Below are 15,626 nucleotides of genomic sequence, written 5' to 3' on the forward strand. Positions count from 1 at the left end.
TAGTTGCTACAGTCTCAATGACTCTAAACTTCTTGGAAAAATAATTATTTATGTGGGGTCATGAAACAGATAAGTTGTTGAAAATTTGCAGGGCATATGTTTTGGTGGTATGAGTGGAAAAGTTTTATCTTTCTCCTGTCTATTCCTGGAATTACTTGACTGTCAACAGGAACCAAACCTGGGAGTAAGATAGAAGTAAATGACCTGAGACCATTGAAACATAGTCATAGAAAAGGCATTGAGCAAGGCTCATTGGATTCATGTATGACCCAGTAACTAGCAGTCATGAGGGACAAAAGATGAATGCACTACCATAATTCATACAGAAAGCAGATGGTACTATTATATATAGATAATTTAAAGGGGTCCTATTTATAAGGAAATTAATTACAGAGGTGTGAGCACAGAATAACCAAAAATGTCTAGAAGAAAGTAAGTATACAGCCTTAACAGATGAGGAAAGGAGACATTGTTAAAATCTGAAGAATCATGTGTAAAGTTACCTGACGTGGACTGGCATGTGATTGTTTTTTTATTAAGGGGGGCTGCTAGCACAAGGTAATGTTATGGTAGAACAAATTTTATGGGGTTCGCATTTTCTGCTGTACCACCAATCTTCTGATGGAGCCATCCATTCACTGAACCCAAGTAGTACCTTCAATGTACAAGTCCAAGAAGGAGGCCACAGAGATGAGCTTGGTGTGGATAACGAAGTAATATTTATATTAACAACATTTTAAGCAGTGTTCTCTTCCAGGGTGCACTTAATGAACTGCCTTCATCTGTAATTAATCACACATTTTTAAATAACATAGAGAAACATGATCCAGACAGTCCACTACCATTCCTCTTTTAGTGGGTTTTTTTTTTGGGGGGGAAAGAATGTAATAGTGTGATTGAAGTGTCTGCGGTTTATATCTCTAAAGCATCCCTTACGATTTCACTTTGGTATGTGGTTTGCCTTCTAATTATAGTCTCTAGTAAATACTTAAACATTACTTCCTGAATCTTGGATTCTAAGACACAATAAAAATGCAAAGGGGAATATGTTTGTTTCTGTAGAGAGAAGCAGATTTCCCCCCAGGGCATGATCAGTGAATGCTTCAGGAAGAAATGAGTAAAGGTTTGAAGAACAGTTGCAGAAAATAAAGTTACTGCCGAGCATAAGTCCATGCAGCCTTCGGGTACAAGCTCTTATGTATCTGCTTTTGTTGAGTTCTCTATATTTTTATGAATATGCATGTCAGGGAAAAGCCTTCCATCTGCTTTCTTTTAGCTGATTCTATCACATTTTGAGTTGTGCATCATTATTGAGCTTCAGAGAAAGATGATCTTTTACATCACATATGGATATAAAAGAGTGAACGACTTGATGAATTGCAAACAAGTATAATTTATATGGACAAAGTATGCCAAAAGTGGTTTTCGCCCCATTTTCCTCTGCAAATGGTAGGGTTTCTGCCCATTTCATTGGCCTGGTGCCCAAGAACTTAAAAAGAAAATGATCCTCTTAGCCGGGTGCATCACTACTCCATTCCTGCCCTCTGAGGAAACTGCTCTAGGGCTCACTTGGGATCCCAGAAGCTCAAAGATAACACAGAATCTACTAAAGTCAGCTTCTGTTCCTTTATAGTTTTTATGTTTGTAAAATATAATATAAAACACAGCTAAGTGTTGGAAATGGATGCGCCAGCGGTTTTCATGATGCAGATGTGGAAGGAGAGTGATGGAAAGCACATATACATGCTTTGTAACATGTTAGCATTTCAATGGCTCATGGAATCTTCAGCATAAATGTGCGCAAGCTCCCTATACATGTATCTTAGGGTTTTAGTGCTGTGAACAGGCACCATGACCAATGCAAGTCTTCTAAGGACAACATTTAATTGTGGCTGGATTAAAGTTTCGGAGGCTCAGTCCTGTGTCATCGAGGTGGGAACATGGCCTCATCCAGGCAGGTATGGTGCAGGAGCTGAGAGTTCTACATCTTCATCTGAAGGCTGCTAGTGGAAAACTGACTTTCAGGCAACTAGGGTGAGGGTCTTAATCCCACGCCCACAGTTGTACACCTACTCCAAGAAGGCCACATCTCCTAATAGGGCCACTCCCTAGGTCAAACATGTACAAACCATCACAATATGTAAATAAATTTACAGTACCTATGTAAGAGCTTCTCTGTTGCCCGTAGCTCAGTCTGGCTCTGTAACTTATGAAAAACCAAGACCCATGACAATAACAACCCCAATTTTAATTTTCATTCGTTAAAGTAACCAACAATTTATATATTTAATAAATCATTATTAAAATAATGATTCCTTCCATGTCTAAGAGTAGAGAACCAAGGCTAAGTGCAGTACGGTGTCTTTCTGAACCGATCAGATGCGAACAATGAAAGAATGCATCACGTAAAGCCTATGAGCTGAGTTCTCCACAACAAGCTCACTCTCACTCACTGCTTCTGGCCAGCCAAGTTAGTCTTTAAACCTCCGGCCATTTATGTGTGAAACTTTCAAGTTCCTCTAAGTAAATACCAGTACGATTTAGCAGCGAGGGCTGCCTACATCTTACGGCTGAGCTAAGTGAGCGGAAAATGAAGGTGTGGATATCAGAATTGTAGTGGCTTTCATCCAGACACTTCCGGGATGGAGTTGAGAACTTCATAGACACGAACTGTAATTTCTACCGTTTTTAGATGAAGAAGAATCACCTTTTCGTGATAGATGCCTGAATACAGTCACATGGTTCTCAAAAGCAGATAACTCCATAGCCTTTAGTGTATAGGTGCACATACACAGAGACTGCACAGAGGAGTTCAGCAGTTAACGGGGTAGAACAAAATCCAGTTACTTCTGTTTGATTCCCACAGCTCCAACACCTATCAGAGTTAGAAGCTGCTGCTACTCTCAACCTCCTTAGGTTCTATTGACTTATCTCTGAACCTTTTTGTACATACAGTAGGCTTGCTCCCTTTTTCAAGAATATTTGAAGTGTCAATGCTACCTAGATAGGAAGTCTTTTGGTGGCAGTACAGAACAGTGCTGTGTAAGAGGAGGGACTATCTAAAATGTCATCATATATTGTTCTCAGAACTTATGCTCACAGCGGAAATTTCTCAACATGAAATGTCATCAGTTTGGCCACACTCAGGAAGTTGCAAAACACATGGTTCTAACCTCAGTGAAGTGGAACTCGACTGAAACCTAATAGTCAGCTACAGACCACTCTTTTTAGTGTTTTTCCATTTATCTCCCTTTACAACCTGATTAAAAAATAAAAAAAGCACATAATAACACATTTTAGTTAAAAATACTGTTCAGGTTTACAAATATCAGTTATAGGATAAATGGAAAACTAGAACTGAAATGGTCTAAATTTTGTATTTATCAAAAAAACAAAAAAAAAAACTGGATTGGATGATGCTGACCTGTAATCTCAGTAACTCAGGAGCCTGGATCAGGAGGATTACGAAGATTAAGGCCATTCTGGACTTTATGTAGAAAAAAAGAAAGAGACAGAAACAGGGAGAGAAGTACAAACGCAGAGAGAGACAATCAGACAGACAGAAAGACAGACAGATAGAGAGAGACAGAGACAGAGGCAGACAGGAGAGTGACACAGTCTCTGCCTTACACACTTGGTGTAAGGTTCAACCCCAAATATTGAATATTGGTTTTATATTAGAACGTTTTATTTATCAATGGGAATAAAATTTTTCTAACTGTATCTGATCTCATAGTTAAATTTGCTAATATTGGAAACCTCTGGGATAAGTTCATCACTGCATATGAGAAAGATTTTTACAGCTGCTTAAATCTACCTGTGAATGACCAGTTCAAACAGGTAGATTCTGTTGTCTCCCAGTACGCATTCTTTGGTCCAAACGACCTTTATTGAACAAGTCTAAACAATGAATGCGATTGGACATCTTGCCAGGTTTAAACCTACAGAGCCAATAAACATATCCTGTAAATACTAACTTCATGGCTTTCTGACTCTCTTCTCATCTGCTCTTAGGAGCCCAGACTCTCTTTCTAGAAAGAGCAGCCGGAGATACAGTTCCCTTGGTTCACTGGCTTTCGGCAAGATCTTTCTAGCTTTTCTGTGTTGCTCCAGACAGTGCTCTGTGTATTGGCAATAAGTGAGAAACTGATTCCTTCTGACTTTACCTCCTTGGCATTGATCAGACTGATGCTACACTGATTCCTATAGACATGTCCTCATCAGCTCTTTCTCCCAGCTACTTATACTTCTTGGGGTTTTTTGTTTGTTTTGGCTTCGTTTATGGGTTTTGTGTTTATTGGGTTTTTTATTGTTGTTGTTTTAAACTTTTCTCTTTTCTTCCTTTTGTAAGAACTCAGACTTTCTTTGCTATTGTCTTCCCAAAACCTCTTTAGGGTATCCTTAAATTCTTAAGTAGCATGGAACTTTTATTTTCAAGGGATAGAAATTGGGAAAGAGTTTAAAAATTAGGAGACTGACATTGTTTTATTGTTCCATAGTTATTATCCAATGTTGAATTTCCTTGTATCACCATAAAAATATATTAAATTCTCTTGAACAACCTGAGAGAGAAGGAACAGGACAGTTTAAAATTTAATGATGTTAATACCTGTGCTGCACTCAAGAAAAGTTTCTAGACTATTCTACCAAGAGTGGTCACCGTAGTCAGGAAGATGCCCACTTTGCTGGGAAGGAAATAACAGGATGCACATGCATCTCATTTTATGCTGCGCTGTTGGTGAGATTAGGTGTGTTAAAGATGCCAGAGATTAAAGCTATTGTGTTGTCCTCAGCATTTAGAATATTTTACCTTGCCTGAGGTTTGTTTTTTACCTTGTATTTATTTCATTTTTTAAGTGTGTGTGTGTGTGTGTGTGTGTGTGTGTGGTGTGTGTGTGTGTGTGGTGTGTGTGTGGTGTGTGTGTGTATGTGTGGTGTGTGTTTTGTATATGTGCCTGTGTGTGGTATGTGTGTGGCGTGTATGTGTATGTGTGTGGTGTGTGTATGTGTGTGTGTGGTGTGTGTGTGTGTGTGTGTGTGTGGTGTGTGTTTGGTGTGTGTGCCTGTGTGTGGTGTGTGTGTGGTGTGTGTGCCTGTGTGTGGGGTGTATGTGTGTGTGTGTGTGTGTGTGTGTGTGTGTGTGTGTGTGTAGCTGTATGAGCGTGTCTGTGTGAGGTATGCATAGAGACCAGAATCTCTAGATTATCTGCTCCCTTGGAGCTGGAGTTACAAATGTTTGTGAGCCACCCTACTTGGTTGCCCTGATCCAATCTCTAAATCTCATGATTAAGGAACAAGCTCTCTTAAACAATGAGCCATCTCTCCAACTCCACATTGTCTCTAAATACATTTACATAACTTGGAGGAATTCACCTACGTGTGGCTAAGAATGACTTGCTAACCTACATAAGACAATATTCCAGTTTTATATGGAAAATAATTGCCATCCTCAATACACTGGAGCACCAATTTTCTAAGTGTACCTTCTCTAATAGGTTTGGCTACATACTGGGTATTTAAAAGCCTATGCAAATAAATTCTGTCATGAGGAGATTTTGTGTAAAAGCAGCTGTGATGTAAATAAATACAGAATTTCTGTGACCAGCAATATAGAGAGAGATGTGAAAACACTAAGAAGGAAACACAGAAGGGGTTTATGAAACTTTCACAGATCAGGCAACTATTTTATGGTAGTTTGGGGACAAAATAGGGGGACAATTCATCTGTAACTAAAAGAAAGTCAAGAAAGGCACTGGAAAAATACCTAGCTCATGGACTTCATGAAGGGAACTATTCATTTGGAAGCTTGTTAGTAGATTGGTGTGGTCAGATTCTATACTGAAAGGTGGAGGTCAGAGACAAAACTCCTAAGAAAGGTTAAAAGTACTTGGCAAAGAACTTGAGTACATTTACATTTTGTACTAAAATTAATGAGAGGCCATCAAATGCTTCAAGCAAGTAGAATGATTTGATTGGGGTCATAAAGATTTTTCTAGAGACTCTGTGGGGATGGATTTGAAGGTGGGATACTCATTGGAAAGATGTTACATGACACATAAGAGTCCAAAATGTGATGGCGGCCCTGAGTATGAATGCGATGTCATGACTATGGAAGACTAACTAGAGGTAGCATCCACAGGACATCAGTAGTGAATTTGTCTGAGGAAGATACACGCAGAGCAAAGAACAAAATAACTTTCTATTTCAGTGCGGAACTCATTTCAAAAAAAAGAAAAAAACAAGGTATGGTAAAAATAAAACAAGAGAGGCATTTTTATGGGTAAAACAAAAGGTTTAGGCACATCCATCTGAAATCGGGAGTATTCAGGACGTTCAGTAACATGGATCTGGAGTTAGATGGTTTGGAAGTCACTGTGTTACCTAGGACTGACTAGGTATGTACAACATGGTCTAATAGAAACTTTCTTTAAATTATAATATTAAAATACTTTAAATAACTTTAGTCTAGCAAATATAATATGTACATAGTTTATTTTATTATTATTATTATAGCATACAAAATTTTAAAAATATTTACATATAAAGATAACATCTCGGCAACTATGTTTACTAGACCAAACACATAGAAAATTGTTAACTCTATCTGCATATCAGATAACAGAGTGAAGAAACAAACAGAAAATTGTTACTAAAACTCCATCTTGCAATAAAACAAAGTCTCTAGTCTCAATATCCACTTTCCTAGTAATTAAAAATGAGTACATATTCTACCCATAGAAATTAGTTCAACTGAAACTCCTTCTACAACATATTCAATAATATATATTAGTACATGGTCTCCATGTCTATATTTTTTACACTTACGACATAAAGGCAAATAAGTATATACCACACAGGGGCTTGCATTATATCTTTTTTCTAATATAGGTAGGTAAACTTTAACACACAGGATTTAATAAATATACGTTGTATGCACCCTCACTCATGGTTGAGAGATACAAATTTGCAAGTCCAGTCATTCAGATTAAACCCCTTGCCCATTGGGATGCATTTGGAACCCCTCCATTGGCTCCCGTAGCAGACAAAAAGCTCGAATGGGATTCAGCTGTGGGTGTGGACACGAGGGTGTGTGTTCAGTCACTGGGCTCCGTGATGGAAATCTTCTGTACCATGTCAGGCAGACTTTGGGACTCTGGATCTTCTTTGCCATTATCTGAATTTCCTGATGAGATGTAACAGCCAGAGTCCCTCGGGCAGTCATCTAACTGTGATTCACTCAAGATGTCTGGGTTTGAGGACAGAGGCACAGGTTCCTCTTCATGCTCCGCGGCAGCTGTAAATGGAAAAGGTGCCCTGGTTACGAAGAGCCATGGAAACTTTTCTATGACTGTCACCTTCAAGCATTGTCCTACTTAGCTTATTCCAATACTGCCTTTATTACAGTGGAAACTCCTGTGAACGAAATACCCACTAATTGGTTATAAACAAGATCGGTACACACAGACATTCAAACTCTTGGATGTCAGAAACTCTTCACTTTTAGTTTCATGTTATCCATGTGAATTGCCTATATGAGCAAAGTCCAATATGGACCCTCCGTTTACATTAATAGTATGTTGCCAAAGAAAGCAGATTGTATGCACAGCATGAGAGACGCCTGTCCAAATATATCTTAAGGGATCATTAGAAAAATTCATATGTAGCTTGAAGTATAATCCAAGTGATTTTGATGAACCGTTCTGGAATTATGAATATGTGGATATGTAACTAAAAGATTACTCACTGTGAGCAACTATATAGCAGGTTTCCAAAAACTTGGAATTTAGCTAGTACTATTTGAAATATCCAAAATTGTCCTACATCTGCATTCACCATAAAAATAAACATAAGGAAAAGAGGCAGATTTTTGAGTATGATTCCAAATTTCCCAGAAGTACTTTATAAAACTTTAGTTTGTCTTAGCACCTTTGTAATTCTAACAATAGTTTATTTCATGATTGATTCACTAAAGCACTTTTACATACCAAAATAGTATTACATTTTAAAATAAAGACTATTAGAACTTGAACAAAATGTATCTCTACAAATCCTAGGCAACTTTTTTATAATGTGACTTCTTTCAGGGTTCCTTTATCATTGGCTTTCTCTCTGTCAATGGGACGTTTGTCCTCTTTGATACTACAGATAGACATTTTGCTTTATCTTGAGCCAAGTCCTCCAGACTGAAAACGAATCTCTCGTTGTCATCTCTTAGCTCTGACAACATCACCAGCACATCCTTTGATTTCACCTAAGAGCTGGGATTCGCCACTTGTCAGTTCACTTCTCCCACACTGGGACATGCAAGCATGTAGATTTGTAACTGAGGCCAAAACTGTGCTGTAAATTCATAATCGCATTGTCCTGCACTCATCCAATTCCAGTCAGAAGAAAATAAAGCCAAGTTTCAGTGTTTTCAATTGACTCACCTAGTGCTAATTAAGTCCTTTTTAGGAATCTGTCTTCATCTTACATGTTTTTCAAGAGCATTGTCTAGGTTTCATCTTGACACTGTTTGTTTATTCTCTGCCATCTATCTACTGAATCCTCACTAACCTCTGACAGACACGAGAACTGAGCCCTGGTGACTGGGTACCTGTGTATGTAGGGAAATAAGTTCCCTTTCATGTATCAGAATGGTGGTAGTTATGTGTGACACTTAAAGATGAATTGAGAAAATAGATATTTTCTGATTCTGCAGTTTCATTATATATACTTGCTCAGAAAAACGGAAACCACTTCCTGGTCTATTTTTCTTCAAAATGAAACACACTAGCTCCTTTAACCCTTTCCTGGATTTTATTTTTAAACCATAAACCCACATTTATCCCGTTCTCCAGAATAAATTATTCCTGATAGATAATATCAATAGACTTTTTAATATATAAATAATATTCTCCTGGTAAATGTTTGCTACAACTTTCAAGTTTCCTGGTATTTTGCCATTGAAGTCTGGTGGTGTGAATAGTTTGATCAAAAATTCATCTACCGTGCAGTATTTGCTGTTTATTCGCAAAGACCCTTAAGTCAGGGAAGATTGATTTCAGTGGACTCAATGAAGATCGGTCACCTGTATTTCCAAGTCCTCCTCTGTGGACGGCAGCCCTGTGTGGTCATCCCTTTTTTTGCATTTTTATTGGATATTTTATGTATTTACATTTCAAGTATTATCTCCTTTCCCTGTTCCCCCTCCCCCTGCTTCTATGAGGATGCACCCTCCCACCTCAACACCCTGGCATTCCCCTACACTGGAGAAAAAGCCTTCACAGGACCAAGGGCTTCTCCTCCTATTTTTGCCAGATGATGCCTCCTACACAGGCGGCTGGTCCTCACTTTCTCAGGCGTTGTTTTTGTCCTCTGCCTTCTCATTTCATGCTATGAAAAGAAAGATACAGCTCTGCGTTCCATTTTACTGTCACTTTTGGAGAAAGCTAGCCTGACTAGTTTCTACTCCTAGTTTCCACATTAGTAGAGACCACCTTATTCGGGTTATCATCCCGTTAGTCCTGCTGTGGAAAAAAGGCCATGTTTGCTCATATTAAGTGTTGGTTTATTACTCCAATGTAAAAGGAAAAGCCCTTAGTTACTTTTGTTCAGAATGAAATTCTAAGCAAAACTTGGAATCATGAGAACCTTTTACTCTTGGCCCCCTGTCCTGTCCAGGTTGAGGAAAATTTGTGACACAGTTCTGAAGATGGACAACTGAGGTTCAAACGCCTCTGATTTCCAAAATTATTTACTCTTCTCTTTCAAAAACAAAGCAAAAGAAAACACTTAACTTCTGTTTTCATCCTCAGAAGCTTCTACACATTCACCACAGATGACCACAAAACAGTGCATGAAGCTGATCTTCCCGGAACACTCATCCATTGTTTTAGTAACGAAAGAACATTTGGTTTCTACCTGAGAACTGCTCTCTCCCTGGCTCTGAACTGTAGGAGTGGCTTTGCTTTAAATACAAGTTTGTGACTGTGAGAGCCCTTTCTGCAATTTTTATGAAAAAAGAAAGTCGTTTCTCAGTCTGAACGTTAAGCATTCCAGTAATTTACAGAACAGCAGTGATTTGCTAATGGTTTCCTCATCAAGTGAAAACATGACTGTTCTCCTCAGATGCCTCCCACCAGGCATGCAATAATTCCAGGTAGGTTAGCAGCTGGAGCCCCTCAACTGTAACTATAAAAAGAAAAGGCAGGTCATCATACAGCTCCGCAGAGAGGACAGCTCCTAAGTACCCCAGCTTTACACTTAGATGGCCAGATTTCCTCCTCATTTTCATCTCGACACTAATGTCAGAGATTGCTAGAAATGCTGGTCTTACTTTAGGTATAAATAACAAGGCTTCCATTGTTATTTTATTTGTTTGGGTTTTCTTTTCTGCCTACAGAGAGAATAAACTCACAGTAATGTATTCATATTATCTTTCTAAGTCATTTAGAGTGTTCACGTGTCAGCAAAATAGAGCAGACCTAACTGGCCTACCTAGAAATGGAAAACACAACCTGTGTCAGCTATGTCCTGTGGTCTAATCATCTCAGCTAACCGGGCAAATAACACATTGTACAAAGAAACAGTTTAATGCCCAAATTATGGACTTCCCAGAGTACTTCTGAGTGTATCTGTACATACTAAAAAATTTCTAGTGATATGTTAAAAATAAAACAAAACAACAAAATAACACATATTTTCTACACTATGTTATTCAGTCTATATAAGAGCATATGTTCATACAATTAATAAACAAGTATTCAAATATTAGGTGGATTTTCTGTTTTTTCTTGGATATCTACAATATTTTTATTTATTTTTAGATACTGGAAAAGTTAAAATAGTATATTTTATTCAATATAGCCACAGAATGGTTTGCAAATTTCCCAATGGCCATGCATTTTCAAATGTGAGTATACTGAATTATTAGTAATTACAGTTATGTTTCTCTTATTGCAATCAATCAATAGCCACAATAAACTTTAGAATTGGTTTTATGTGATACATAATGAAAATGAAATTACTATGTTAAGAAAAGATTATTTAGAAAATATTTTATTTTCTAACAAAAATTTTAGAGAATTATATTTGGTCCATGATTGTCATCAATGTTGAAAAATATCATGGTAATTAAGACATAAGACAGCTAATATAATTATCATAAAATAATTATATTGGAGTTATGACATTTAATTAATTAAGTGCAGGCAGCCTCAATTATACCTAAAGTGAAGAACACTTTAAAGGCATAAAGCTAGATCCTAGGAAGAGTATCGCGGTCTCTAAGGAAATCAGTCCTCCCTAGTCTGACACATTAAACAGGGTAAGGGTCTAATGGAAGCAGATGGAGACACCTTCAGCCAAGCATCAGGGAGAGTTTGGGACTCCTGCTGGGAAGAAGGATTGTAGGAGCCAGGGGGTCAAGGACACCACAAGAGAAACCAGAGAACCATTAACCTGGCTCATAAGGGCTCACAGAGACTGAACCGATAGAGGGGAGCCTGCAGGAGTCTGCCCCAGGCCTTCCATAAACTTGTTAAACTCTGCAGCCTGGTCTTCTTGTGGGACTTCTAACAGTGGTAGGAGGGGCTGCCCCTGACTCTGTTGCTACTTCTGGGATCCTTTTCCTCATACTTGGTTGCCTTGTCTAGTCTTAATATGTGGGGAGATGTCTAGTCTTATCACAACATGATATATCATGTTTGGTGGATAACCATCAGAGGCCAGTTCTTTTCTGAAGGGAAATGGAGGAGAAGTGGTGGGAGGGGACAGGTAGAGAGGAGGTGGGGGCAAGGAACTGGAAGGAAGGGGAGAGGGGAAATAATAATAATAATAATAATAATAATAATAATAATTATTAATAATAATATTTAAAGTTTAAGTTTCAGTGAAAGCAAGAACTTCCGTGGTTTTGTTTGACCTTTCAGAGTTTTTTTACCTAAATTTTCCAGAATTTTCACTTAACTACTTTAAATGTTAAAAAACAAAATGAAACAAAAGAAACAATTCTGTGATCCTCAAATCCTGACCAAAGTAAGTTATTAATGGAGAGTTAAATTAAAACTGAAGATGACCAAAGGGGATTTTATGAATTCTTGAAGGAAATGATGGCACTGCATGGCCTTATGAGTCTTTCTGTGGCTCCATCACCACTGAAGAGAAACAGATGGACACATTTTAGGGTAGTCACAAACCCATTCAGGATTGAGCTTCATTTGAGTCCCTAACAACAAAACTTGGCAATTCTATAGTCTCAAACTGTTAAGACAAAATCCCTTAAGTTTCTTCCTCAAGTTTCCTCATGTCATTGACTTAGCCACAACAACAATAAAGACGGGTCATTTAATGTTATGTTCATATGTTCATATCAGTACAAAGACCAGGATGAGGCTCTTAATGTCTTCAAAGTACTTTGTTGTAGGGTGTCTTAATTCTCGCAACAAACTAATTTGTAGAATGTTAACTAGATCTACTATTGTTTAAGCAATCCTTTTTGGTAACTTTAATGGAAAAATCCTATACCTTGAATTGCTATATATTAAAACTTCAATGGTATGTACAGTTGCTTTCCATAAAGTGTTTGCACACACACACACATATATCACTAGCATATCCATGAAATAAATCTCGATCACATACCAAACTTTCATTTGCCTATTTGTGGAATCGCTACATGTGGGAGGCGTGGCAGGGGAGGGCGTTGCTCGAGGCAACATCACTTTAAATCACCAGGCAAAACTCTTCCTCATTATTTGTAAGTCTCTTTACTTCAAATCCTCACTCAGTATATATCAAGTCTGTAAGCATTTGTTAGCCCCCTCCTAGATAAGAAGCAGTACTGGGAGCTTTAGAAAGGCACATGTTTTAGAAGATTTCATCTTGTTTGACTGAGGTGATCATTTCAAAGCCATTCCTAGGCTTAGTCACAATCACACTGTAGAATAAAAACTAGTATGACAGAGAGAGAGAGAGAGAGAGAGAGAGAGAGAGAGAGAGAGAGAGAGAGGAGAAAAACCTTATAGTAATTTTTAAATGACGGATGTGAAAATTCCTCTCACTAGAAATTACTCTCTAAAGAAAGGGTAAAAATGCTTTGATTTCAATTTACTTTTATTGCGTAGAATATTCTATTTGTAATCATTGAAACCTCAGATAGTAACGATAAAAATACATCTGAAGAAATTACATCCTAAAGTCAAACAGGTCTGACTGAAAATATATTAAAGTGTGTGTGTGTGTGTGTGTGTGTGTGTGTGTGTGTGTGTGTGTAAACAAATACCAATAAAACAGCTCTCTGTCTCCTCTAATCATTTATGTGAACAATCATTGTATCTTTTCTAAAATGTGTATCTTTTTTAATCAAAAATCACATTATACGCCAGGTGGGTTACAAAACCCAGGTACACGTGTCGGGAGCTAGACACCAGGATAGACTGGCAAGCCGTTGGACCAACTGCTGGACGACTTTCTGGCATCACCACAAATCTCCCCTCTGGCAGAACGTGTTCCAGCTCCTGACAGGGCCCTCCCATTTGCTCTGCATCAACTTGGGCAGGCAGGAAGGCACAACTGGGGGTGGTAGAGCAATGAGGAGCTGCTGTGACCACAGCCGGTGCCAACCACCTGGCACACAACCCACCCTTTACCCTTCCTCCTCACTTGGCACCGAAATCAAAATTTACAAGTGCCTAAAATATGCGCAGTCGCAATTCCGGGAAGTCGGCTTATTTTGTTTCTATTATTTTTCAATTTAAAATTTAATTAGCCCTGAATGTAAGAAAGAAAGATATTTCTATCACCTTTTTACCCTAAGGACCGTTGTACATATTTTGGTAGACATATTTTAGGAGACATCAGCATAATTCCAAAAGTACAGAAAGAAACTGTGTAGGAGAAAAGGAAACTATATACTATGAACAGCAATTAACTATTTTATTTTAAGGAATAATTCTAAGTAAGATAATGGGGCATTAAAAGTTTATTTGTAAAGCACCTCCAGGAAAACACACACACACACACACACACACACACACACACACACACACACACACACACACACCATTCTCTTCAAGTTGATGGAAATATTTCCTCTCAAAGCAGAGACTAATTTTAAAGGAAGAATAATAAGAAGAATTGCAGCCCATAGGAAGACCAACAGATTTCAATTAATCTTGAACTTTAGGGTTCTCAGTTTCTGAACCACCAACCAAAGAACATAAACGGGCTGGACCTAGGTCTCCCCACACATATGTAGCAGATGTGCAGCTTGGCTTTCTTGTGAGTCCTGAACAATTAGAGTATTGGCTATCCCAAAAGCTATTGACCATATGTGGGATATGTTCTTCTAGTTGAGCTGTCAAGTGTGGCCTCACTGGGAGAGGAAGTGTCTCACAGGGACTTGAATTGCCAGGATGGGAAGATAGGTTGGGGGTCAGCACCAGCTCAAAGAGGGGGAATGTGGGAGGGGTAATGGGGAGGTGGGCAGTGTGAGAAATGTAAAGTGAATAAGTAAAAAAAATAAGTTAAATTAAATTTTTAAGAAATCCCATCATAAATACAGGAATCCTTATAAGCACAAAGTAAACATCCTACATTTTTCATTCTGTGACCTGGGTCACAGACCCCCCCCCTTTTTGTCATACTTTACATTCCCAAGTGAAAGAACCAATGAGCTTATTCTATTCAGTGATGATGTAAAGTGGGAGTGAATTTTGAATATCTCTGATTGTCCCACTGGGACTGCAGAACCCCGAAGTCATCATTGTCCTCTAGCAGTAACCCTGTGATCAGCTTGAATACCTCTCAACTACGCCTTCCATCAGCTAGATGGGGAAGAATTGTGCCTCTTGCCACGCAGGGGCCTAAAATATCTAATCCAGTTTACATTTTAAAGGTCAAAGTGAGAGCAGTCCTATCTATTTCTGGGCCAAGAGAAATTAAAAGTTGTTTTTTTCCTCTCAAATTTTAAATTGCTGTTCACCCCCACACCTTGTCCTTTCTCCTCTCCTCTTCAAACTCCCGATATATTAAAGATTCACACAGGGCTTATCATAAGGTTTTAATACTCAAGACACACTCCCAGTTTGCTTAATTTTTATCTTGAAGGACTGGAAAAGCCCAAACTCTCCAAATGTTCAGCCTAACAATGGAAAAACATAGGCATTTGCTGGCCTTGCTGGGCTGTTTGGATTCAATCATAGCCCCTCAGTTACATGCATAAAATGAGGGTAATTTATGTGGCCCGTTATTTTTAAAGAGCTATTTTTAGTCTGACTGGGAAATGCGTTTGTTGTTTTGTTTTGTTTTGCTTTTTAATGCTTTTGCATTTTTATATCACCATATATTCAAGGTCTTTATCATTCAAGGATCATGAAGGTTGTGCATTTCCTCTTCAGCTTGGTTGTAGAAGATGTGATTCACAAAGTCAGAGAGATAAAAATAAGCCCGCAGCAGCATGGCCGCTACGTCATCAGAATTCACTATCTTATCAACAAATGCAAGTCATTCCTCTTTATTTCTTTGGTGAAGCAGTTTCATATAAGATAAATAAGTTACAGTCAGAGAAGCCTAACACATGAACTGCATCTTTTTTGACATGTGTATTCTAACATTACACCACAAGGTTCAAATAAGAATAACCT

General features: G+C 38.3%; 1 protein-coding gene across 1 annotated transcript in view; it reads right to left on the bottom strand.

Moving 5' to 3' along the window:
• Positions 1–7,094: 7,094 nt before the first annotated feature.
• Positions 7,095–15,626, bottom strand: part of Samsn1 (SAM domain, SH3 domain and nuclear localization signals, 1) — a 50,380-nt gene continuing 41,848 nt past the window's right edge. Inside the window, exon 8 of the mRNA NM_130821.2 lies at positions 7,095–7,294. Within this exon, the coding sequence (NP_570834.2) occupies positions 7,095–7,294 (200 nt within the window). The remainder of the gene's footprint in view (positions 7,295–15,626) is intronic.

The sequence above is a fragment of the Rattus norvegicus genome, chromosome 11 (genome assembly GCF_036323735.1).
Source record: "Rattus norvegicus strain BN/NHsdMcwi chromosome 11, GRCr8, whole genome shotgun sequence".
Taxonomy (NCBI): Eukaryota; Metazoa; Chordata; class Mammalia; order Rodentia; family Muridae; genus Rattus; species Rattus norvegicus.